The sequence below is a fragment of the Oculina patagonica genome, chromosome 13, assembly GCF_052425735.1.
Source record: "Oculina patagonica isolate OP01 chromosome 13, crgOcupat, whole genome shotgun sequence".
In the NCBI taxonomy this organism is placed as follows: Eukaryota; Metazoa; Cnidaria; class Anthozoa; order Scleractinia; family Oculinidae; genus Oculina; species Oculina patagonica.
In genome coordinates this window covers 1,970,687-1,995,519 of record NC_135770.1, presented here as the reverse complement: position 1 = coordinate 1,995,519, position 24,833 = coordinate 1,970,687, and the positions used below count along the sequence as shown (strand labels likewise).

Below are 24,833 nucleotides of genomic sequence, written 5' to 3'. Positions count from 1 at the left end.
TTATCTCACATATGTTGCTTAAATAGGTAGTTTTTTACATGGAAAATGAATTTATCTTTACGGTAGGTTTGTGTTTTGATATTATATTTGCGGTGGGTATTGTTAAAGTATGAATTAGAAGATAAAGCTGTTGTCAAATTTCTGTTTGCGTTACAAGAAAACCATTTTGGCGCGTGTTAGGGTAAAGGGTTGTTGACGTCAGAGCAGTTTTCAGATATGTCAAATAATGTGTCAAAAGGAGAATATTAAGTGAAGTTATCACGCAAACAGAAATATTGATGTGGTATCTCATCTTCGGCTTTGTTCTTAAACAGGATTGCTCCTTACAGAATAACTGACAGAACTGTAGGTATGTCGACAATATGTCAGAAAAAAAAAACTTTTTTTTGTCGTTCCAATCTTTTAGATTCGGATTTCAAAGATGTAATAGACCGTAATAGTCGAACCAGATGTGTGCCTTTACTAGCTGGTGCAAGTTGAAATTTGCGCTGATTAAACTAGTTAAAAAACAACTTGTAGATCCCTTGGACATTTTTTTCCTTGCGTGTGTTCAATTCGAGTATTACACTAAACCATTTTGGAAAACAGTTCAAAATTCCCTGAATTCCCCCATTCACTAAGACACATGCTAAAGGTCAACTCGTCGCAGTATTAAAGAAAGACACAAACAAGAAGCCCTGTGGCTTTATAGACGTGCCTAGTAGCGTTATTTCCTTTTTTGCGTGACAACCGATATACGAATACGATACTTTGCCGCCAGTAAGGTCAAAGGCTGCTTGCTTATTTACACCGCTTTGATGTCTGTTTCCTTTCTTACACTAAACCGCATAAAATATAACTTGTCTCTTTAACTTATATCTTGTACAAGCCCTTTCTAATTGTCTGGTTCTATTTTGCTCTGTGGTCTAAGAGAGGATTTCTTGTTGAGTTAAATGGTTCATACAAAATGAAAAAATGCGTATTACGCTAAGGTAAACAAAATTCCTGTTCCCGATATCATCTAAGCAAATGTCTGTTTTCTTTCTAATACTAAAAACTCGTAAAATATAACTTGTCTCTTTCGTTTATATCTTGTACTAGTCATTTCTTATTGCCCGGTTCTATTTTGTTTTGTTGTCTAAGTGAGGATTCATTATCGAGTTAGACCCATGCAAAATGCGTATTACGTATGTAGTTAAAATCCCTCTTCGCCATCATTCCTGCCTTATCTGAGCAATTAATGTCAAGTGGCAGATGACGAAGAAAGAAAAACCAGAGATTACATTATCTCCGTCCCATATCCCTTCCCCCATCCAGGCAATTTCAAGGGGCTGATGAAAGATGACCCATTCTAACCTAATCAAAATGCGTCTGCCTCCTTCACAGGCTTTTCCAAGGCCGCGCGGATTTTGGAGAGTTTTGGAAAGAGGCAGGGATTTTGAGCGAGCGCGAAGCGCGAGTGGTGGGTGATGGGAAGGGGGAAAATATAGAAGTTTTATATTTTCTTCATTCTGGAATAATGCATATAGGTTTTGGAAATTTAGTTATGATAAAAAATTTTCTGTATATTATAAAATGTTATTTATGTGTGGTGTATTGGAAAGATTCCTGGTCCTATGGCCTATTGTTAATTTCGGTGAAAACATGACGGTGAATAACAGGGAATGTTATGATTGTACTTCGTTTTCACAACTTAGAAATAGGTTACGTGCAGTTGGTCTTGTTCCTTGTGATTGTGGTAGACTGCAAAACAGTCGTTTGTTCTCTTAAGTCGTTGAAAGGCGCAGTGCGCCGAACGTTGTGAGCCTGCGAGGCGAGAAAAAACTTTTAGCGTCTCTCCCCAGTCCCACTCACAGTTTTACATTGGCGCCAGACCTCTCGCTGTCGTACTAAGATATTATACAGGCCCGTAACCAGGATTTTTCATGGGAGGTGTGTATGAGCGACTGTGACACGAAATCTTGAGCGCCGCAGGCGCGTTAATGTAGGGGGGAGGGGTCTGGGGGTATCCTCTCCCAGGAAATTTTGAAAAAATAGGCATTTCGTGCGTTTTGAAGACAGTTTGTTAGGAGAAAAGGCAGGTAAAAGTGAAGAAAACGACGACAATAATTCTAGTACATTTTCAAATTCAAATCACATTTTTCGAAACACAACCTCAAAAACGTAGTTTACAATTTATTTAGCTAAAAATGACAGCAGCACATAGAAGGAAAACAGGAAAAAGATAGGTCTCTTAGCTTCATTTTAGTGTCAAAATGGTTATTACATAAATCAGTCAGAGTCGGTTTGTTGATCTTTTAGTATTGTCCTTGGGTGTTTCCGAGCCCAACAAGTACCCAGTCTCCTCTCTTTTGGTAGCGCCTGGGAATGGCACTTCGAATGGTTCGACTATGAAGGACATTAGGTAGAATGTATCGTTGAATTTAACCTATAATCACACAATTTGGTCTAAAATATACCACACGAATCTTCAAATGGTGGATCTTCAACCCAAAGGACCATATTGAATGTAAATAGTCGAAGTACAGAAATACCATTTCCCTTTATTTATTTATTTATTTATTTATTTATTTATTTATTCATTTATTTATTTATTTTAATATATATATATATATATATATATATATATATATATATATTTTTTTTTTTTTCACAATGAGCGGACTTCCAAGGCTCGTGGGGGGGGGGGGGGGTGCGAACGCACCCATCGCATCCCCCTCCCTACGGGCCTGTTATACAAAGACCGAGTGCGTTACATGCGTTCGCAAAAGATACGACTAGCTGCAGTCTATGATTGTGGTGGAAATGGAGACTGTTTTCGTTTTTCGAAGTGTTAGTCATCAGATATTTGACTCGGTAGCAAGTCATTTGCTGCCCTGAGCGCCGATGGCGAATAGGGAAGTAAGTAATTAAGTATGAAAGTAGCAAATCGTAGTGCGTTTTAGATAGTGCGTTTTGTAGTTGTTGAATACCTTAGAAATCATTGCGAAGATTTTGTTGAGTTTTTGGAAGGGCAGTCTTGGTTTGACTATTTGAGTAGAATGTGTAGAAAGGGCACATGGTGCGATGCTCGTATAGCACAGGCTGTTGCAAATGCTTGAGAATGAAATTTGAGAATTAATATTGTAGAATCCGGAGATGGTTTTTCTGAGCTTATATGATTGTTAGCAACGGGTGCTACTTTACTGATCTGAAACACGAGACAGCCCAACGGGCACTTTGATTATGACTCTTTTATGTCTGGTGTTAAAAAAGACAATTGATCCAATTCAGCAGATTCAGTTTGAAGAAAGGGTTGTTTGATCTTCAAAATTGCCCATTGTTGCCTTAAACCATTATACTCTGCAAGTGTTGATAGTGTTGTTTCAGTTGTCTGTCTTTATGTGCTATACCAAAACATTTGACTGCCTCGCAAAAATCTCCTGTCAATGCTCTGTCAATAGTTTAACATCTTTTTTAAGCAGCTGTTAACGAGTTTTTCTTTCTAAAGTAAATAAATCTTGAACAGATTTGTTGTAACGTGCGTATCAGGGTATTCTCTTTGGGATAAACACTTATTGAGGAAAGAGGATCGTTTTCTGCCAAAGAGACCAGATTTGTGAACATGGAATCTAAATCTATTCTCATTAACCTTGTCGCACTGGTTTTCATTGGAACTTTGATCGAGGTAAGGGACAAGTTATCACAATTTTGGATGAAAATGTTGTAGGAGTTTTTTCACGATTGGGTGATTGTTTGTCCTCGGCGGTATCAATTTTTTTTTGATTCGGGATGACTTAAATTTTATCTCGTGTGTTTTAGGCTAATACTCTCACCAAAGTGAGAATTATCCACAGTCGCTTCACCAAGAGAACGTACGGTGATGTAAGTAGAACTGATACGTCCATGTTTTGAACATGTTTTTTAGTGGACTTACTCTCTATCTTTTATTCGTCAACTAATTCTTAAAATAATTAAGATGGAATCCGCCAGGACTTCGAGTTGTTATTGGACAAAATTATGTACCAAAATTATTTCAACATTATTTCAAGCTTTTGTGTTACTGCTTTAAATATCTTTATATCTTATCAAAAAAATTTTTTTCTAACAACACCAAACATCGAAAACCAATTTCGAAGTTCCACTGAATCGCTTAAAGACGATTTCACAAAATGGCTACATCCGTGAGATTTTGCCTATTATATAGCTTGTGGACTTTGAAATTCATTTTTAATTTTCAGACGCTGATAAGAAATTGTTGTTGGTGTTATTTAAATATATATTTGTTACTTAAATAAATATTATTCGACTTCCTGGTGGATTCCGTCTTAATCATATTTTATTTAAAAAGGCATTACATTGTTGCTAGTATTTTTTAGATAGCCGTGATTCATTCTCACTTGAAGCACGTCAGACTGATGAACGTATTGACCTGGTAACTCGGGTTACCATCAAGAGGTTGCCATAGCAACATCGGAAGAGCTTAAATTTCATTGTAGCAGGATTATCCAAGCAAAAGTTAAAAAGTTAAAAAATGGAGAATCATCAAAACCAGAAGAAAACGAACCATAAGCATACAGAATGAAAGTGAGCCTTGAAACCAAAGCAACAAATCACGTCTTTAAAACAAAAATGTACATTAACCACTGTAACAAATTTGTGGAATTTCAGGGCACATACTACGGTAACTACCCAGTGGGGAAGGGTCAGTGCACCCTTGACCCGTTGTCACCGATGGCCACTCAACACGGATGGATTCGTGTTGCTGCCGCGCCTGCAAGCTACCAGCGGTCACTTGGATGTGGCATGTGCCTTGAGATCACAGGCAATGGAGAGGGCAGTGGAAATGATCCAATAGTCGGAAAAACAAAGGCAGTGGTAGTCGATCAATGCGCTGCTGGCTGCGGACAGAGTAAGATCGAATTTTTACTGCGTCTTGCTTCTTAATGTGTACAGCATTTTTGTAAGCTTATCTGATTAGCTGTTTCTTACAGGCACTACGTTTGTAAGTTATATACTACGCGAGTAAGAGCTTGCATTTCCCCAAGTAAGCCTAAACAGAGTCTCATATAAATGTCAATAGACACAAATCAGGGATTTTATTAGGGACGGACCATTATATTTTTTGGAGAGGGGTATGAACAATTTTCCTCAGCAGACTTATTTTTTTTAGTTTATGCACCTCTGTGATCATTTTTTTTTCGAAATGCAAACTATGTTTTGTTATACATGTTGTGTGTGCAAACGATTTATTTTGTCTCTCTGGGCCCTAAAAACAATATTTTCAACATTTTTCATACCCCTCCTCCAAAAAATAATGATCCGTCCCTTATTTCCCTGAAAGTAAACATCTCGTAACATTTGTTAAAGCTTATTATTATTAATATCATTTCAGCGGGAATAGATTTCTTCATACCCGGTGATGGCCGATGGAAAATTAGTTATGTTGCCATCGATTGCCCAACCATCTCTGGAAGCGATGGGAAAATCCAGCTGCGATTTCAAGGAAGCAATCCTTGGTATATCAAGCTACAGACCAGAAACACCAAGTTAGACATCTGTTTATTGTTTGCTTTGTTTTGCTTAATGCCATAGCATAAACAGTTTAGCTTCCTCAATTTGTCTTACAGTGAGTTAGGGCAAACTTACAGTTGTTAGGGCAAACTGCTAATTTCAAAGATAGCAAAGTTGCAATTATTTTCAATTTTTTTGTGTTATAATTTAAGGACCGGGGTGTAGAAAACTACAAAAAAAGTGTAAACATCCACCACATTCACATTCACCGACACTGAGGTAAATAATTGTTTTAGTATATACCACTCAAGATGAATAACTAGCGGTCCAAAACATAACTTTCGGTAAACAAAGCGACGCGCGAAGGCAGTTTGTTTCTCTTTAGCTGCTCGGAGGTGAATAGTACTTTGCTAATCACCTCCGAGTTAACTAATCAGCATGCGCGCGAAAAAGTACTTTTCACTTGTGCGGTACATACTAATTACTGGTATAGACCCGAAGAAATATTAATGAGCACACTTTAAGAAATAAGGAGAGTGAAAACGTTGGCCAACTGAAGGGCCGTGTGTTATTTTGATGTACCATCAGGTTATCAGAAAAAAAAAACAGTATTAGAAATGTTTGACATGCATTAATGAGAGCTCAGGACAGTAAGAGCTTCATGGCTCTAGATCTCATTAATCAAATTTTCTTCTTTTTAAGGGTTCCGACTGCAGGAATAGAAGTGTTAGTGAACGGCATGTATCACTGCTTGACTCGACAAACCGATAACTTTTTCGTTGGCATGGGGCTTGGTAAATTCCCGACTCCTATGAAAGTGCGCTTAACCGCCATCACGGGTGAACAAGTAGTGACAACCATTCCTGAGATAAAAAATGACGTCAGTTTTCCAACCAGTGTGCAGTACAAAGGAATTAATGGGGGAAGTAAGTAGAATGACTGTTACTCTTTTGTGGATCAATCTGTTTAGATGAAAGCTAGGGTGTAAACTTATCAGCTGTTGAGCAATGCGTTAGTATACCGTGAAATCCCGGTTATAAGCTCCCCCGCTTTTAAGCTTTTAAGCTGTTAAAGTTTTGTTACAGATTTTTGTTCCAAATGTTGTGTTGAATTCGGACAATTTAATTTATTATGACATTTTAAAGCTCAATTAAGAGCCAGTTAATAAAAAAAGGTGTTTAATCGACACTGCTGTAGCTCATTACGAAACGTTTTTTTATTCCCTTTAAGTCCTCGGATATAAGCCCCTTCGTTTATAACCGGGATTTTACGGCAGTTGATTATGCAGCAATTCGTTTTTCTAACCTATAAGTTTGCGATGGGAACCCGGTGTTTGAGTTGAAAGTAACTTCTAGTCATTCGCCTCCACTGCACGTGTGAAATACGGAAATAGTTTTTTTCGGGGTTAAAACGTAGGAAAAGTACATCTGGCAAAGCGATAAAGTAGCACATTTTTCAAGTTTGTTTTTTCAGTCACCGGCTGCGACTGCGATAAATTTTTAAACCCGATGTTATATAAAAGCAACTTTTAACTTGTTGGTTTTGTTATTTTTATGACTAGGTGGGCCTTCCAATATCAAATGTTTCGGTCAGGGAGATAAAGACCCGTATCCACCAGGCGGGATGAAGCGTAAGTATAACTGTTCCTTTCTCTCACTTGTCATAGAGCGACTTTCACTTGAGTTTCGAAAGTAAGTAAATAATTCGCGCTTGTTTTGGTTTGGCATTACTACGCTTAATAATGACTTGTGTAAACCCCTATCGGCATCCTCGTCTCGGAGAGGCGATGGTCAGCGAATCAGTGTCGACAAGCTCTTGAGTTTAAACCACTCGCGGCATTTTTTCATCAAATCAGATGTAAACAAGAACCAAGTGTGACTCCCTCAATTACGTTTTCCCGCGCTTCGGACTGGCTCTGTGCATTTGCGTGAGTTTTAATTGGTTAGCTACATGAATTGTTTGTGCTCTTTGTGATTGGTCAGAATCATTACTCTGGTAAAGTTGGTTTTACGACACTCAAATGAAAAGCGCTTTCTATCTAAGATAGTTAATTTGATATTTGCACTGAACTTTAAATGTTAAATTCTTTCACGCGGTATCATGAAATAGCCATCTGGCGGGGAAGGTAAAAAATTTTGTGAAACATTCTGCAGCTTTCGTTTTTTCCGAGTTTAGATCTTCGTAAGCAACTTGCAAATGAACAAAATTCATTCCTTGGGAAAACAAAAATGTTGTATATGCAAAACGGCATATACAAGATTAGATTACAAGATTAATAATAATTATAATCAATTATAATTGTCTCCGAATCTCCTCAAGACTTACAGTTTGAGATAAGTCAAAGAAATAAAGTGAATTACAAATTAAAAATAAAATAAATTCCTTATTGGCGAATCGTAATTGAAAGCTTGTTCTAATCCTGGCTTAGCTTAAACCTTAGTGCTATGAACAACCACCCTCCAAAGTCTCTAAAGTAATAGTTATAACGATAGCTCAGTTTTGCTATATAAAAAGAAACGCTTATCATTTAAAATTATTTAAAGGAGAAGTTCACTCCAGAATAACCATTTATTTTCTTTACGCCAATAAAAAGTTTATACAAAGATATGTTATTCACCAAAATTTCAGCCTCCAACGTGCGCTATAACCCTACGAAATCTTTCCCAAAACTCGACAACTGAACGCCGCCATCTTGGAGCTGGTAATGTGTGCGTGACGTCAAAGAGCTCAGCCTGAAGTTTGGCGGAAAATTTTAATAGTCGAAACTCCTTGTTTTCAGTATTTCTTGGAGCTCTGTTTGAGCAAAATGGAAATGCACAAACAGGCATTTTGACAAACAAAAGCCACTACGAAAAAAACAAGGAGTTTCGAGTATTTCAATTTTCCCGCCAAACTTCAGGCTGAGCTCTTTGACGTCACGCATACATTACCAGCTCTAAGATGACGGCGTTCAGTTGTCGAGTTTTAAGAAAGATTTCGTAGTGTCATAGTGCACGTTGGAGGCTGAAATTTTGGTGAATGACATATCTTTGTGTAAACTTTTTATCGGCGTAAAGAAAATAAATGGCCATTCTGGAGTGAACTTCTCCTTTAATTGTTTTGTGATTGAAACTGTGAAAAAATCCGTTCTTATTTCTTTTCTTTTTTATATAAATTTACAGCTGGTGCCTGCCGGGGGTAATTGCCCGATCTACCATTTCCATTGTCACGTGACTGTCGCATGGACCTCGCTTTTTCTGCACCCACCGGGCTCTGGATATGTTTTTGCTTGGGCAAAATAAAACTTAACTAGTAAATAAATCTCTGAAAGTCATGAAATAAAATGTTGAACTGCTTAAAATTAAAGAAGTTGTGGTCATTTTCTTTTTGACATAACAGATTACCATAGTAACAGTGAATGGGTATTCGTTTAATACCATTGTAACATTGTAGTATCAATTGATAAAGTGGTTTATCCTTCAAAGTATAACAGCTGGGAAGTGCTTGAATTCGCAATCAGTCACCTTAGAACATAATTGTGACATTTCCTGCAACCTCAAAAGTAACGATATTCTCATCAAAAAATTAAGTTTATTTTTGTCGTTGACAAAAAAAAAAACACACAACGCAAAACAGTCGAAAGCCAGACGTGATAAACATGACTCAGTTATATGGCAAGAACGCGTTGAGATATAGCGCGTGCTGTGATTTGCAAATAGTCAGAGCCGAATTCTCCCGTAGTACCAACAAGAATAATAAGAAATGTGAATGACCGGCTGTTTGGCAAGGCGCGGGCACAGCACGGTGCAAACAGTGTCAAATGATGAGTTTCTTATTAACTCTCGCTAGCTCGAAACAACCTACAAGAAAATAACCCTAGGTCTTTCTTGTAAGGACCTCGCCTTGCTCAGTCCGTTCAAGAAACAACTCGGCGACATTCTCCCAACCCATCCCAGGGCTTGGGAACGAGGTTGATATTCTCCTAGTAAGGCCCCAGCGTTCAGTCAGGGGGAGAGGGGAAGGGGAAGATACTGCCTATGTGAAAGGACTTGGAAGTGCGTCATAGCGGTGACAGGCAACCGAGGGTGCGCAATAGCAATCGAAAGCGCCCCGAGGTTTCACGCACCTCTAACTTTCGGAAATGAAACGACTGCTACGGTGCTGCAACCCTGCTACAACGTTTGTTTCTGTGAGCAACGCTTGATTGGGTTTTACTGATAACCTTTAGATTCACATCAAGTTAACGCATTGCGCAGTTAGTGATCAGGGACTTCGAAGATCGAATTACGTGCGCCTTTGAAATCTGTCAAGACAGAACAAAATCAGTTCCTTGTCTCTAACTATCGTCGTTTCCCGGAGGTATAGACAAACTATACTACGCGTGAGAAATTTTGGCAAGAACTACCAAATTACTGTATCTTGGAATTTGGAGCGCCGTCGATTTCTTAACGCATGCAAAAAGGCGATGGCGGGGCGGAAGAACTTTGCAGAATTTGCCACTTTTCTCTTGCTGTTGTTTTGCCTGGCGTCTAACAATCTTTCTGAAGGTATCTTTTTTCCATTTATTACTCGTGTAATTAGTCATATTTTTTTTATTTTAGTTGAAAGAAGAGTTTTAATATTGTGTCTATGCATATGTCCTTCTCTGGCCCTCACTGGGAGCTACTGGGGGTTCTGTTTTCGACTGAGCTCTATTAACTGCGTCATGAGACACAAGGAATAACAAAAAGCATCTGTATGGGATAATTTGGCTGTGTGCAATCAGTCTAACACTACCGCCATTTCGCCATCGGACGAGGAACACAAGAAAAAATGACGCGGCGGAGGAATGTGAAGGAACTTGCGGCCCCAGGGGGGGGGGGGGAGTACTCCGGCTTGTAAATGACGGGGATGATCGAATGGAGGCAAAATTCAGGACCCAAAAAAATCCCTAAGTCTTCCGACATTACCCAAAAAAATCCCTGAACCAAAAATAACCCCCCCAAAAAATCCCTTGTCAAATTACCCCTAAATTGCCAGGAGGTGCAATAAAATAACACAAAGAACGCTCGTTTTGTTTATTCATCATACCATAAATACGCCAAGGCCGCGCCAAGGCACATTAGTTCGTTTTTAGGGACCATTCATTTTTTAGAAGGGGGGAGGGCCGGAGGAATCCCTGTGTGTATTCAGTTGAAACTTTTTGGCCCTCCCCCTGTAGTAGAGTAAAAAAAGGAAGGCCCTCCCCTAAAGTGCAATATTAAATTTTGCGACCCCCCCCCCCCACACACACACACACACACACACATGAAGCTAAAAAAAATCACATCAAACCTCCCATTCTGTCCCAAACCTGCTATAACATACAGATCGGACGTGAATATTTTATTCTACTTGTGAAATGAAAACAATAAATCGAATGCAAAGTATTGTTATGCGAATCAGTACAGATCTGTATCTAAAGTTACTGAATACTAATTAGCTGAGCACGAGTTTGTATCAAAAGTTAATTCTATTGTTTGATTTGTATTGGGGTTTACAGTTATGTACACGTGATCTGAATACTGTGCTGGGATTGGTTTGCATCCGCATGAATATTTAATGAATTTTACAATGAAAATAAAAGATTTTGATCTGGATGGAGTGTTTTTCTACGCGACCCCCCCCTTTTCAAAAACGAAAATAACGATGACCCTCCCCTTTTGCCACTGTAAAAAATTAGTGACCCCCCCCAAGATTCCTCCGGCCCTCCCCCCTTCTAAAAAATGAATGGTCCCTTAATACCCAAAAAATCCCCTATCTAAATTAAGATACCCAAAAAAATACTTGCCAAATTTTCCAACCCAAAAAAATCCCGGAATCGAAAATTTCAAACCCAAAAAAATCCTTCGATCATCCCCGTCATTAACAAGCCGGAGTACCCCCCTGGGCTTGCGGCATTGTACGTCTGGATAGACGATGGAGGGAGGGGAGGGAGCAATAACTGACCCCCCCTTGTCTCTTAATTAAACCGTGTTGTATACATGTATGTGCACAAACAGACCTATTATTCGTCTATTACTTATATATTGACGTTTTGATGAATTGGATATGATCCACAGTAATGTTTACAACAAAATCATCAGAGGATAATGATAAGCAAATCTCTCTTGATGTTTTTGAATTTCCAGTAGCTCGATACGTTATTTGTCTTCGTCATTAAATACATACAGTACCATAATAAATTAACCTCATTCGTTCTAATTTTCTCAGAAACTTAATTTCGCGAAAATGGAAAAATTAAATTTCGCAATTTGGCAGAAAAATCGTGTTGAAAGGGAACTAAATTTCGCGAAAATTTACCAAAGACTAATCTTAAAGTCATATCTTGCTGAACAGAACCTTAACAAAACAGAACTTAGAACAGATTGTTATGTTCGTTTGCGACAACAGACAACAGTACAATACACAGGTCAGTATTTGCGATACGTATGCTAATAACTGTTGTATTATTCAGAGAAAGAGCACGAGCATGGCTTATCATATACACAGATCAGCGCTAAAGTTTATAAGGGAATCTTAATATCAGGAAATTAAGTTTAACGTCATTAGTACGAATAAGGTAGTAAAGTGTCGTCAAAAAAAAACCAGCTGGAGACAAATTTTAATATCTCTGCTCAGTTGCTCTTGACACTTTGTTTACATATTATAAGATCCTGAAGACGCCGATTGCCTTGTTCTCCCAAAACGTAATCAAAGTCATTTATTGTAAAAATAACAAAAGAAGCCAGCAAGGAACCTTCTTACTGTTCGTCTGACATTGTTTTCTTTAAACCTTCGTAAACACAAGTACAGATCTAGAAGATAAATTCGATTAAGGTTTTTTTGAAAATTCTTTGGAAGATGGATGCAACCTTAAAAACCTTTTTTTCTTAAATATCTATCATAAAATAGCTAAATTTTACTATAAATTAATAACCCGTTATAGTCGACCCATGCTGAAAACTTTTATTGGGTTATTAGCTAACATCTAAGGTCTTTATAAGGATCGTCAAGCTCGTCATCAATTGTGTGCATTTCTCCGTCTTCAAGTCTTCCAGCTGTCATTACCTGTTAGTATTTTTTTCACCTAAAAGAACAATAATTTCATTACATTAAAAAACGTTTTTTTAACATTGAAAAAGTAACTGGACGTATTGTGAAATGGCAATTACAATTCAAATGACTACATTGCAATCCAAACCAAATACGGCATTTTTTTTTATTAATCCATGACCCACTTTATTCACACGCCCAAATATTTTTTACTGAGTTGTTAGCTAATATGCAAGGTCTTGTTATTAGGTTCCGACACAACCTCGTCAAGTTCATCAGCATCTGTGAGCAGTTCGCCATCTTCAAGTTCGTCTTTAAGCGCATCTGCATCGTCTCCTAGTGTATCTACACCTTCAGGTAACGTATAGAAAATATCTGTACATTGTCAAAAGGGACCGGCGAATTGTTGGGGTAACCTGACAGATGTTGAGGAGTAGGTGACCTGTGATGGACTAGCATCCCATCCAGGGGAAGTGATACATGTAACACTTTTTGTTGCTTTATGCGACTTAGAAACTAGAGTTAAGCGTTTGGGGCTCATTAGACACAGGACTTTGAATGCTTTACGTTACTCCTTTGCATTTATAACCTTGTCAAAGTTTAAATCCGAGGTGAGTTTAAATGCTGTATCGATGCTGTATAATTTGTTGCTTTAGGCCTCGTATCATATCACATTAAGCAAGTGCATGCAGGCTGTGCGTCCTTTTCAGAAAATACATTAAATCAAGTTCAGAATTATTTCAAATCCATCATCGATCATAATTGTGGCAACCAGCTATTATATTTAAGTGTTTTATTATTGCTTACTGCGATTAACTGTAATCTCTTTTTCATCAACAGGTGGGTTAGTGTGTGTCTGCTCTTCACCGTGGTCCTCGAGTAAGTATCACGGATTTAGGTTTTACCTAGCCAGTAGAGAGTAAAAATAAAGCTCTTTGTATTCTGCCAATTTCAGCTTCTGACCCAGAGCTACATTTGTTCAATGTACAATTGTGTTAAGAGATTAAAAGTTACCTTCTCTTTCAACCCTCAGGCTCATCGTCCAGCGCATCGCAGTCGAGTTCTTCCTCGTCTAGTGTGCCCCAGTCGAGCTCTTCCTCGGCTAGTGTGTCCCAATCGGACTCCTCCTCGTCTAGTGCGTCTCAGTCGGATTCCTCCTCCTCGTCTAGTGCGTCTCAGTCGGATTCCTCCTCCCCGTCCAGCGCATCACAGTCAAGTTCCTCCTCGGCTAGTGTATCCCAGTCGAGTTCTCCCTCGGCTAGTGTGTCCAGGTCGGATTCCTCGTCGCCAAGTGTGTCCCAATCGGATTCTTCCTCGTCTAGTGCGTCCCATTCGAGTTCACCTTCGGCAAGTGTGTCCCAGTCGAGTTCACCTTCGGCAAGTGTGTCCCAATCGGATTCTTCCTCGTCTAGTGCGTCCCAGTGGAGTTCATCCTCAGGTTTGACCACATACTTGATATTTACTATTTCGTCACACATTGCAATTATCTCAAACCCAGACGTAAGATTTTTCACCAATTTGTTTCTTTTCGGTTAATTTCCGCGGAAGTTGCGTTGCAATTCCCTTGCCGTGAGGACATAAGTCTTTTAGAGGACAGGTGGACTTGTTTCAATAGATGGGCCGGCAAGTGGGGAAAAGGAGAATGTTTTCCTGTTCAGAAATTGTCCCGAGTTACACTCTATTTAAGTGGGGACTTACTAGAGAGGCGTGTGACAGTGTGATTAAATAGAGGTTTTTGCGATACAGCTTTTTGACGTAAGACCGTTTACTTTTTTAACCTCTTAAAATTTTCTTGCAGCACAAACGTGTTCCTGCTACTACACGACCTCAGGTAGGCTACGATTTCCAACCTGCCTTTTACAAGTTGCATTATATCTTCCATAAGTTCTTGCTCAAGTAATCGTCTTACAAATATCAATCAATTCTATCTCCCATTCAATTATATAGTGCTTTGTTGTGTAGGAGATACACGTGCAAACCAAGTTTTTGTTTTGTTCCTGATCTGTTGAAAGACAAACAAATCATAGACATGGGAAACGTAACACCAAAACAAACACGACTAAATTAGGCAGTCAATGAAAAACCACCATAAGAGAGGCGCGACAGCTGAGTCGTATGTAGCTTGAATCGAGAGGATCCAGTTCTTTTGCGATGCGCCGTCATTCATTTGTTTTGTTATGTTAGTTATAAACTCATTACCATTGTTTAGTGACATCATGCTCAAGTAGCAGTGCCAGTGTGTCCCAAAGCTCAAGCAGCAGCGCCAGTGTGTCTGACAGCTCAAGCAGCAGTACCAGTGTGTCTGACAGCTCAAGCAGCAGTGCCAGTGTGTCTGACAGCTCAAGCAGCAGTGCCAGTGTGTCTGACAGCTCAAGCAGCAGTGCAAGTGCCTCTGACAGTTCAAGCAGTGCCAGTGTGTCTGACAGCTCAAGCAGCAGTGCAAGTGCTTCTGACAGTTCAAGTAGTGCCAGTGTGTCTCCAAGTTCCAGCAGCAGTGCCAGCGTGTTTTCATCTTCGGGTATGTGCTTTTGCGTTGTTTATTGACTATCAAATGTATTGAAGTGAGAAAGCCATGAATTTTTAAATTATATATTATCTAGTTTCTTGTATACTTATACTATAGTGAATGAGACAAAACAATTGTGTCCGAAGCGTGTCACATGCGATACTCGTTAGAAAAGTCGCACTGATCTGAAGCAGAACTAACGCATTACCAGCTCAACATCTGATGAGCTTGTGATGCCTTGATAGAGATCAAGCTTCAAGTTTGACTTGAGGCGTATTTGCAGCAGCAAGTGACACATAAAGTATTTTTCCCTACCCCCAATAAAAATGGACAAGTAAAAATTTTGTATTTAGCAAAAATAAGGTAAACATTTATTGGATGTTTCTCAACAACAGGTTACGTTCAATGAATTGTAGCTAATTAAATTTCCTTACGATTAGGCACTTCGAGCTCCAGCTCATCTCCAGGTTCGTCTTCTAGCTCATTATCTGTGAGCACATCTCAATCTTCAACTTCACCTTCCAGCTCAACATCTGTGAGCATGTCTCAATCTTCAGTTTCTTCCTCCAGCTCATTATCTATGAGCACCTCCCAATCTTCGACTTCGCCTTCGAGCTCTTCATCTATGAGCACGTCTCAATCTTCAACTTCGCCTTCGAGCTCATCATCTGTGAGTTCATCTCAATCTTCAACTTCGCCTTCGAGCTCATCATCTGTGAGCACATCTCAATCTTCAACTTCTCCTTCGAGCTCATCATCTATGAGTTCATCTAAATCTTCAACTTCGCCTTCGGGCTCATCATCTGTGAGTTCCTCTCAATCTTCGACTTCGCCTTCGAGCTCTTCATCTGTGAGCATGTCTCAATCTTCGACTTCGCCTTCGAGCTCAACATCTGTGAGCTCATCTCAATCTTCAACCTCGTCTTCAAGTGTATCTGCATCTTCTGGTAATATTTATATTGATGTATATACCATAATTAAAAGATTGAGACTGCACGGACAGTTACTTAAAGTTTCACGCACGAGGCGATCATCAGACTATGCCGTTAATAGCAGTTGAAAGAAAATTTAAACTACATTCATGGAGGGCGGTTTGAGCGATCCTGCTTTTGATTGGCTGCATAAAACTTGTTTTTGTGCCTGCACTTGGTGATTAATTCAGATCTCTTATTGAGGAGAGTAGATCTGTCAGCGGATAGAATGCAGAGCTTCTCTGTCAGACACAAATTGCAGCGAGACGGGTTTCCCCTGTAAGAGCTTGCTCGCGTGACAATTGACCACTTGATTGAGAAATCGGTGTTTTTGTCTCTTTGGTACCAGATGTACTTTGATAGGACAGTGTCGTGGGAATGTTTACGATACTTGAAAGAGACCTATCTATTTTGCTTATTTTTTCTGTTATCTGCAAAACACGATACAGATTTTTTTGGCACATTTCTAACTAACAAAACTAAGTGCTAGGCATTTTACAGCTATGTCGCATTATAACAAATTATTATATGATGGGTTTTTTTTTAACCAGAAACTTTGTCATGTATCGAGGGTTTTCAAGTCACCCAAAAAGAAATCTAACCTTAAACCGTCTCGTATATTAAAATGTCCCCTTCAATCTCATGTTTTATTTGGTAAGTACCCTGAGACACCACTAGGCTCTTTAACAATAAGAAAATTACCCGTTCAATTTAATGAGTTCTGTTATTAGTCAGACAATTAATAGATTCAAATTGTCAATTCCCTCCACTACCATTAATTAATCCTAACAGCCGAGGAGTTCAGTTCATCTGCCAACTCTTCATTGTCTTCAAGCTAATTCTTGAGCATTAAGATGTTGATGCTTTAAGAACATTAAATGTCTGACCACACCATGGTTTATTAAGTTTGACTTATATTGTCGAGAATACACTCAGGTCTCTATAAAGCTCTGATGATTTACTCCGTTGTTTTTTCTTATTAGGTTCATCAAGTTCAGTATCTACTTCTCCAACTGAGAGTTTATCAAGTAAGTAGGCCTAATCCCTTTATCACATCGCACTCATTGCTATAAAAATTTCTTGAATTAAATGTTTTGATGCCTTTTTTTCTTTATAAGGTTCTACTTCGATGACGTCCTCATCGATCTCAGGTAAATGTTCATATGTAGCTTTATTTAAAACTTAGACTTTTAAACTCGAGGTTCTATCGGCTGTTATTAAAAATTAAACTAGCAATGGTATGTTGCAATTCTCGCGTTTTGATTGGCGGGTTAACAGGCAATGGCATATGAGCTCATATGCCATTGACCACAAGTATGGTAGCCGATACGCGTCAATAAAAACAGCTGGGGAGCTCAAATATTGCAATTCTTTGGGTGTTTTTAATAAAGAATAATTCCACTCGTGCTTGTTGGATATGAGATCGTTATAGCCAAGTCGGCGCTAAGCGCCTCGTTGGCCATCTACCATCTCATATTCAACGCGCGCGCGTGGAATAATTGTTAAATAGTTGGCGAGGGACTCCCCTCACCAGTAGGGTTAAATTAAAATTTATAAAGTACATTATTCATCACTTCTGGCATAAATATATGTTATTTGCCGGCCGGGAGGTCCGTATTGGGAAAAACTGTACCCGAGGTCTTGCACATAGCACATAGATAGAGTGTAAAAAACCGAATGAATTTTACTGCAATGACGTGAAAATCATTGCGAGATGAACAAACAACGGCAAACTGCGAACGGTAAACTACAACTCGATTTTGTTGAGAAATAAATAAATACCTCGCCTTTTGAAGAACTTTGAGGCCTTTAATTCCACTTCTTTTTTGTCCTTTAGCATTAACAATGGATGGTGAGGCTATTTTTGTCTTTGGAGAGCAAAACGTTCATGTGTTCGTTAGACTCGAAGGTGCAAAATGATTTCGCGCCGTGAGCGGTCCGTATGCGGGGTCCGGATGAGAAAAACCGGACCGCTGGAGCGCGCGCAATTAGCCAATCAGATTAAAGGATTCAGGATTCCGGACCGCTGAGATGCTTGAGAAAAAAATAAGAAGTATTATTATAGCTACAATATATAAAGGAATTTGAAAATACCTATTTGGAAGTTTTAAATATTTTTACACATTAAACTGAACACAAAAATCATAAGACATAAAAACGTTAATTAAAACTATTTACAAGGAGGGAAACTAAGAGAGGATGGCATATGTATAAGAGTCAGAAATTGAGAACTTAGAAAAGGCTAAGAAGGTGACATAAAATTAACGTTGTGAGTGTGATATTCACACCTTAATTATTATTTATTCTTTTTATTGCACCGTATATTTGTTTGATGACATTCTTTGCGTTAGGTAAGCCAGCATTTCATCTCAAACAGTACTTTTTACTCTCCTTTTTGACAGAATCATCAGTTTCCATTTCTTCAACGACCTCTGAATCAGTGTCGATGACACCTGCAGTTGCTCCAGGTACCTAGCCGATCTATTTATTATTTTGTTTTGCTTGATTGTTCGCATAGTAAAATGTCTAAAGACCTGGTGGACTCCCATACTAAAGGGACGGGGATACTCGTCGGCTCGCTGTAAATGGCGGAGGGTGTTCACTAGCAACACGACAATGTGTGTAGCCATCAAGGTCTCATTTTTGGCTGTCCGTGACGAATACAAAACGCCGTCACACTTTGATTGCGGTCCAGATTGAGCAGCTATGAAAAATGATATCTGTTAGGAGTAGAAAAAAGCTTGACCCACGCCCAGATTGGTTTTCCCCCGAGTGGGGTTTGAAGTTGTGACTACTGTGTATGAAATTAATTGCTTTGAGATTTCCTTAACTACTGCGTTTGAATGCCTCTCGCAGGCCATGTTTTATTAATTCTTCTCACTTATCACTGATGCACTTCTAAAAGGTACACAAAACTTGTTGGAAACTGTTCCACCAAATAATTCTTTTATCTTGTGCTTTACAGATCCTTGCAGCTCTCTAAATTGTAGCGACCATGGCAATTGCACAGTGAATAACAATGGTACTGCTGAATGTGTCTGCGATCCTGGTTTTGAAGGATCGAATTGCGAAATAGGTACAATACAGTAGCACATACATTAAACTTAGTACTAAAAATTCTCCTAACTCGTACCATGTGAAATTGTAATTTAAGAAATTGCAACAGGTAATTCTTTTATCCTGTGCTTTACAGATCCTTGCAGTTCTCTAGATTGTGGCGACCATGGCGCATGCATAGTGAATAACAATGGTACTGCTGTATGTGACTGCGATCCTGGTTTTGAAGGATTGAATTGTGAAATAAGTAAGTACAGTAGCACATACATTAAACTTAGTACATGAAAATTCTCCTAACTCGTACTGTAAGTATGGAAACTTGTAAGAAGAATTTGTATTATGACATTATAGTTGATGATTTTAAGTACAAAATGTAATTTTGTGATGCTTTTGTGGGCTGTCTTCTGCTAAACCGCTAACTTCTAACGCGCTTAGGTGTAAACTTTTATTTTCAGATATAGACGAGTGTAATTCTACTCCTTGCCTTAACAATGGAACCTGTATAGACGGAATCAACAGCTATTCCTGTAACTGTTCAGTTGGATTATTTGGGGACATTTGTAGCGACGGTATGTCAGTTTCTGTGTGATATTTACGATATTTAATGTAGCACACCAGGCGTGGCACGAAACCAGACTTCTACCAAACCCATCAATTTGATTGGCTAAAAATAATATTGACGACGGGCAATATTTTCTCATCTTGACCACTATCTAGACCTGCTGCAAATTTGTAGCAACCTCACAATAAAATTCAAAGAATTTTTGTTTGGTTTTTCAGTGATGTTTTATATCACTGGTTTTTCTACAGGATTTTGTTGTTGTTGTTCGTTCGTTCGTTTTATTGAGTGTTTTTCACAAGTTCTCCTTGAACTCGCACTAAAGAAAAACCAAACCTGCAAAACGTCGTGCACCTCCCTACCCCCAAACATTTAAAATTGTGAATTTTATACTTTTATAAAACCTGAGACCAGAATATACAGCAATCTTTAAAGAGAATTAGCAAGAGGACTAAAAAATTTTGATACTTTTTTATTAGGAGGTTGACCCTTGCTACCACAGCAACCGTCCATCTGTGATTGTGGTCTAGACCGAACAGGCGTGCAAATAGTATCTTTTAGGAGTCACAAAACCTTGAACCACGCCCCGATTGATCTCACCGAGATTGTTTTTTCCTCGGGCATCCCCGTCCTTTTCATATGGAAGTCCTTCACTCCCCCCCCCCCCCCCTCTCCCGATATAAAGTCGCCACTACTTGTTATGATGTTATTCGCTCTGACAGGAGTATTTACTTTTTACAACGTTTGCACTCAATACCTCTCTACATCGGCCATGTTTTATAAAATTTTCTTACTTAGCAATGATGCATTTATGAAGCGTAACTAGTTAGGAACTTTGCACCAAGAAATTCTTTTATCTTGTGCTTTACAGATCCTTGCGCTGCTTTAGACTGTGGCCGCTATGGCGACTGCATGGTAAATAACAATCGTACTGCTGAATGTCACTGTGATCCTGGTTTTAAAGGATTGAATTGTGAAATAAGTAAGTACAGTGACATATACATTAAACTTAGTACATGTAAATTCTTCTAACTCGCACTATAAGTACTATGGCGACTTGTAAAGGGAATTTGTATTTTGACAGTATAGTTTATGATTTTTAGTGCAAAATGCACTTTTGTGATGCTTATGTGGGCTGTCCTCTGCTAAGCCGCTAAGCCGTTAAGCCGCTTAACCACTAATCCCTATCGCGCTAAGGTGTAAACTTTTATTTTCAGATATAAACGAGTGTAATGCTGCTCCTTGCCAAAACAATGGAACCTGTGTAGACGGAATCAACAGCTATTCCTGTAACTGTGCAGATGGATTCTTTGGGAAAAACTGTAGCCACGGTATGTCAGTTTCTTTATGATATTTATCATATTTACTGAAGCACGCCAAGCATGGAACAGAGACAGATCTAACGCTACCAAATCCATCAATGTGATTACCATATTGACCACCCATCTAGACCGGCTACAAGTTTGTAGCACCTTTTACCATAACATTCATAGGATTTTTTCTTTATTGTTTTTTCACTGGTGTTTTATATCGCTGGTGTTTCTACAAGATTTTTATTTATTTATTTATTTTTTTTTTTTGGGGGGGGGGGGGGTTCACAAGTTCTGATTGAAGTGGCACTGAAGAAAAAACAAACCTGCATAACGCCATGCACCTCTTTACTCCCAAAAATTTGAAATGTGAATAAAATACTCTATAAAGCTGAGACCAGAATATACAGCAATCTTTAAATAGAATTAGCAAGAGGACTAAAAATCGTGATACTTTTTTATCCGGCAGTTGACCCTTGCTACAACAGCGACCCTTGTAAGAATGACGGTAAATGCCATGTCGCGGAAGACTTCACTTTCTTCTGCGTCTGTCCAATTCCTAAAGCTTACACAGGAGTTGATTGTGGCACGCCAAGTGAGTATGAAGTTGGCTTTCATGTGATTCCTTGCTTCGCCTATCTCTAAAGGTCTGGCTAAACTTTGTTGTAAAAACAGTGTTGCGGAGGCAAATGTTTCCCAGTTTAGCTACGCGGGAAACATATGTAACGGAAACAAGAAATTGTTTTTGCCTTAGGTCAAAAGCATTTTTGCTCCCCGGAATAAAATTTTGCTTTCGAAACATATGTGCCCAGTTTAGCTACCATGGAAGCAATGTTGACTAGTTTATACGTGTGTGTAAACTTTCCAAATTGTTGTCAGAACATTGTTTCCTCGTTTAGCTACTCTTGCAAAACATTTTCCTTGCTTTCCGCTAACGTTCCCAGCCAGAAAACAAGGAACAATGTTTCTGCAACAACGCTTCCTGGCTTAGCCAGGCCTTAATACGCTCGCTTTTCTTCGATTTCTTCGCACGGATTGTAATTGAATCACAAAATTCTTTCACACAGTTGATTGCTTCTGGGACAAAATGTACCCGTATGGAGAAGAACAAGAAGACGAGGAGTTGGACGTGGTGAATATACGCGATGGACTTTGTGTGAAAATAGACTATGGAAATGGACTTTATTTCTATGACGTAAAGCGTTACAAACTGTTTGTAAGTATTTACAAAACCAATGCAGTGTCTCATTGTTTAAAATGTTAAAAAATTGTGTTGTCTAAGCGCAAGTTATGGTTACATTTTTACAATTATTTAAATTATATAAGAAAGGACATGTGACGTTACCGCAAAAAAAGGCATATCCTGGTGGACCCTGGTGTGTCATTGACAGAAAATGTGATCTCAGAAAATAGTTTATTTCTTAATGACTTTGTGTCCACCACTTATTACAGTTGGGTAACAAGTGCCAATTGATGGCGACCTCACTTCTCCGAGAAGTGACTGAGCCCACTAAGCAACATGATGTATTTGTAGGCGCGATTGCTTTCGGAGTACTTGTGAGCGCTCGCTTAAGTTTTTGATTGGATGACATAATTCGGAAATTCTTCGAGTGCTTCAGCGAAGATTTTCCAAAACTGACACTTATTCACCCGAGTGAAAGAGAAAGAGCCTATTTTAACCGAGACTACTTTTTTTCAGATTTGCGCCAATGGGATGATTCGTTTTGATGACGGTTTTGAGCGGTACGAGCCAATTGCAACCTTTGATGTCAACGAGTTCCCGTTCTACATTCCCATGCTGTTCCCATACTGGGCAAAAATCGACATCCATGGCTCATTTTGTTTCAATTCCTTAAATCCCTCCGATCCACTAGACTGCAAATTTGATTACGTGAACCGTTCTTCTGTCTTCTACCAATTTTACACGGAAAATTCCAATTCACCAAATGCGTCCTACATACTTGATAGAGCAAATCAAGAAGTCAGGAATAATCCGCAATTTAGTTCGTTCTCAGCCTCGTCAGTTCTTGTGGTAACATGGTTGCGTCTACGACCAGAGGAAGAAGTTGAGGGAGACGTCCAAGAAGGAACTGTAAGTCCTCCAAAAATATTATTAACGTCCGCCTTTTGGGGGCCTCTTGTGAGAATATTTAAATTCATACTTCTATAAAAATATTCAGCGGAAATTATCAGCTTGGCGAAATACTCTTCCTTAAAATTCTCGAAATTAAACGCAGTAAAAGCACTGGTCGAAAAAAGGTAGACCTAGTTTTTCAATAAGTTCTCTCTAGAACAAAAAACTCATTCTCATTCGTTGGTTTCATAAACCCTTTTATACTAATTTTTTGTGATATTTTTTATGCGGGTACATCCATTTATTAAATTAAAAAAAACTAACAAATCTTCTTGGGATTTCGTTACAGACCAACACATTTCAAGCAGTTCTTGTAACAGACGGAACTTACACCTTTTTGAAGTACCACTACCCGTGTGGCGCACTTCAGTGGGCATCGCCTGAGTATTAGTGAGTAAATCCAGTCGACGGTTTCGTAAGCGACTAGCTTGGGAATTTGGGAAAACTTTTCATAACAAGAAATGAAATCTTAATTGCGACCACCCACTTATAAAAAAGAAAGAAGTTGGTCGCCTATAAGAGCTTCCAACAACATCAACAAGAAGAGATTACGAATAGAGTGTTTTTAACAGACACATTAATATCTATTTCTGTATTTTAATTTAAGTGGGAGTGGTACATATTTTTAAACTCAGTACGAAATGATTACAAACGGTTGGATGGTCGCTTACAACGGCTTATAAAACAAAGAAAAATCCCAGTTCGTAATTCTTAAATTCTAGGTGTACGTGTCAGCGAGAACAGCTGGGAGCTCAGATATTACAAGTTTTTGGGTGTTTTATTAATAAAACAAATAGTCCACTCGCGCTTCTTGGATATGAGATAGTTACCGCTAACAAGGCGCGTATTGGCTATCTCGCATCTTATATCCAACGCGCGCTCGTAGAATAATTGTAAATATAAACTGGGTTTCAAGAGGATGGTAGCTGAGGAAAGCCGGCCGCTTACAATAACAGTCCTTAATTAATTGGACTGCTCGCTCTTGGTTCATATCGTGTATGATAGATGCCTCTCGCAGTTAAATTGTTAAGTAGACTTCGTATTGTTTTCCTCCTCTATTCAAGAATCGTAATGATTATAAACCCTGCCAGGGTCAAAGGCTGACTAAACTTCTTTGATTTTGTAGTGAATTGAACCCAAACGAGTTTATTGGCTACCCTGCAGCAGGATTTAACGCCGGCGATAATAAGTTGGACCCCGATCGATTTCCCAGTCTTGACGGGTAAGATTTCTTCTTCACCACACACAACATTTAAACATTCACGTTCGTGCTGTTTTAAAATTTCCAAGCAATTTACGTACAGATTCATGTAATAGACGATAGCCTCTTTAACAAATCTAATGTAAATCAACAAATAGTAGAATTTCGACTAATTGACAATTAAAAAATCTGTTGCTATCAATTCTCTAAGTAATTCTAATTAACTAACCAAGCTAAATTACCGTATTTTATCCGCGGTTGTTTTAAAATCGGGAGAAGCATGTGGGGCCGTGTATTCCCGATCGAACTGCAATTTGGAAGTGTTGGTTTTTGTAAGGTTTTGTTAAGAAAGGAAAACCGGAGAGCCCGAAGAAAAACTCTCGAAGCAAGAAAAAGAACCAACAACAAACTGGACTCATATATGAAGCCGGATCCGGGCTACATTGATGGGAGGCGAGCGCTATCACCACTACACCTTCCTTGCTCCTCTCTTGTCCTCTGTTATTCTCATCCTCTATACAATTACATATAAACTCTGTTCTAAAAAGTTAAATGTTTTCTGTAGTTCGGGTTCTCATTGTCTACACTGAT

At 38.8% G+C, this 24,833-nt stretch overlaps 2 protein-coding genes across 2 annotated transcripts in view; both read left to right on the top strand.

Annotated features, from left to right (window-relative positions):
- Window positions 1–3,304: 3,304 nt before the first annotated feature.
- On the top strand, window positions 3,305–8,820 carry LOC144636786 (uncharacterized). The gene is made up of 7 exons (XM_078495986.1): window positions 3,305–3,646; window positions 3,781–3,843; window positions 4,630–4,870; window positions 5,354–5,507; window positions 6,175–6,398; window positions 7,034–7,102; window positions 8,634–8,820. The coding sequence occupies exons 1-7, from the start codon at window positions 3,584–3,586 to the stop codon at window positions 8,651–8,653; spliced, it is 834 nt and encodes a 277-aa protein (XP_078352112.1). The 5' UTR covers window positions 3,305–3,583; the 3' UTR covers window positions 8,654–8,820.
- A 961-nt stretch (window positions 8,821–9,781) lies between these two features.
- LOC144636792 (mucin-like protein) overlaps window positions 9,782–24,833 on the top strand; it is a 30,370-nt gene continuing 15,318 nt past the window's right edge. Inside the window, exons 1-17 of the mRNA XM_078495993.1 lie at window positions 9,782–9,998; window positions 12,754–12,861; window positions 13,345–13,383; window positions 13,538–13,942; window positions 14,303–14,335; window positions 16,965–17,009; window positions 17,100–17,132; window positions 18,384–18,449; window positions 18,947–19,057; window positions 19,494–19,607; window positions 20,469–20,579; window positions 20,815–20,928; window positions 21,377–21,502; window positions 21,975–22,123; window positions 22,607–22,999; window positions 23,331–23,431; window positions 24,168–24,263. Of these exons, the coding sequence (XP_078352119.1) occupies window positions 9,917–9,998; window positions 12,754–12,861; window positions 13,345–13,383; window positions 13,538–13,942; window positions 14,303–14,335; window positions 16,965–17,009; window positions 17,100–17,132; window positions 18,384–18,449; window positions 18,947–19,057; window positions 19,494–19,607; window positions 20,469–20,579; window positions 20,815–20,928; window positions 21,377–21,502; window positions 21,975–22,123; window positions 22,607–22,999; window positions 23,331–23,431; window positions 24,168–24,263 (2,126 nt within the window). The 5' untranslated portion in view covers window positions 9,782–9,916. The remainder of the gene's footprint in view (window positions 9,999–12,753; window positions 12,862–13,344; window positions 13,384–13,537; window positions 13,943–14,302; window positions 14,336–16,964; window positions 17,010–17,099; window positions 17,133–18,383; window positions 18,450–18,946; window positions 19,058–19,493; window positions 19,608–20,468; window positions 20,580–20,814; window positions 20,929–21,376; window positions 21,503–21,974; window positions 22,124–22,606; window positions 23,000–23,330; window positions 23,432–24,167; window positions 24,264–24,833) is intronic.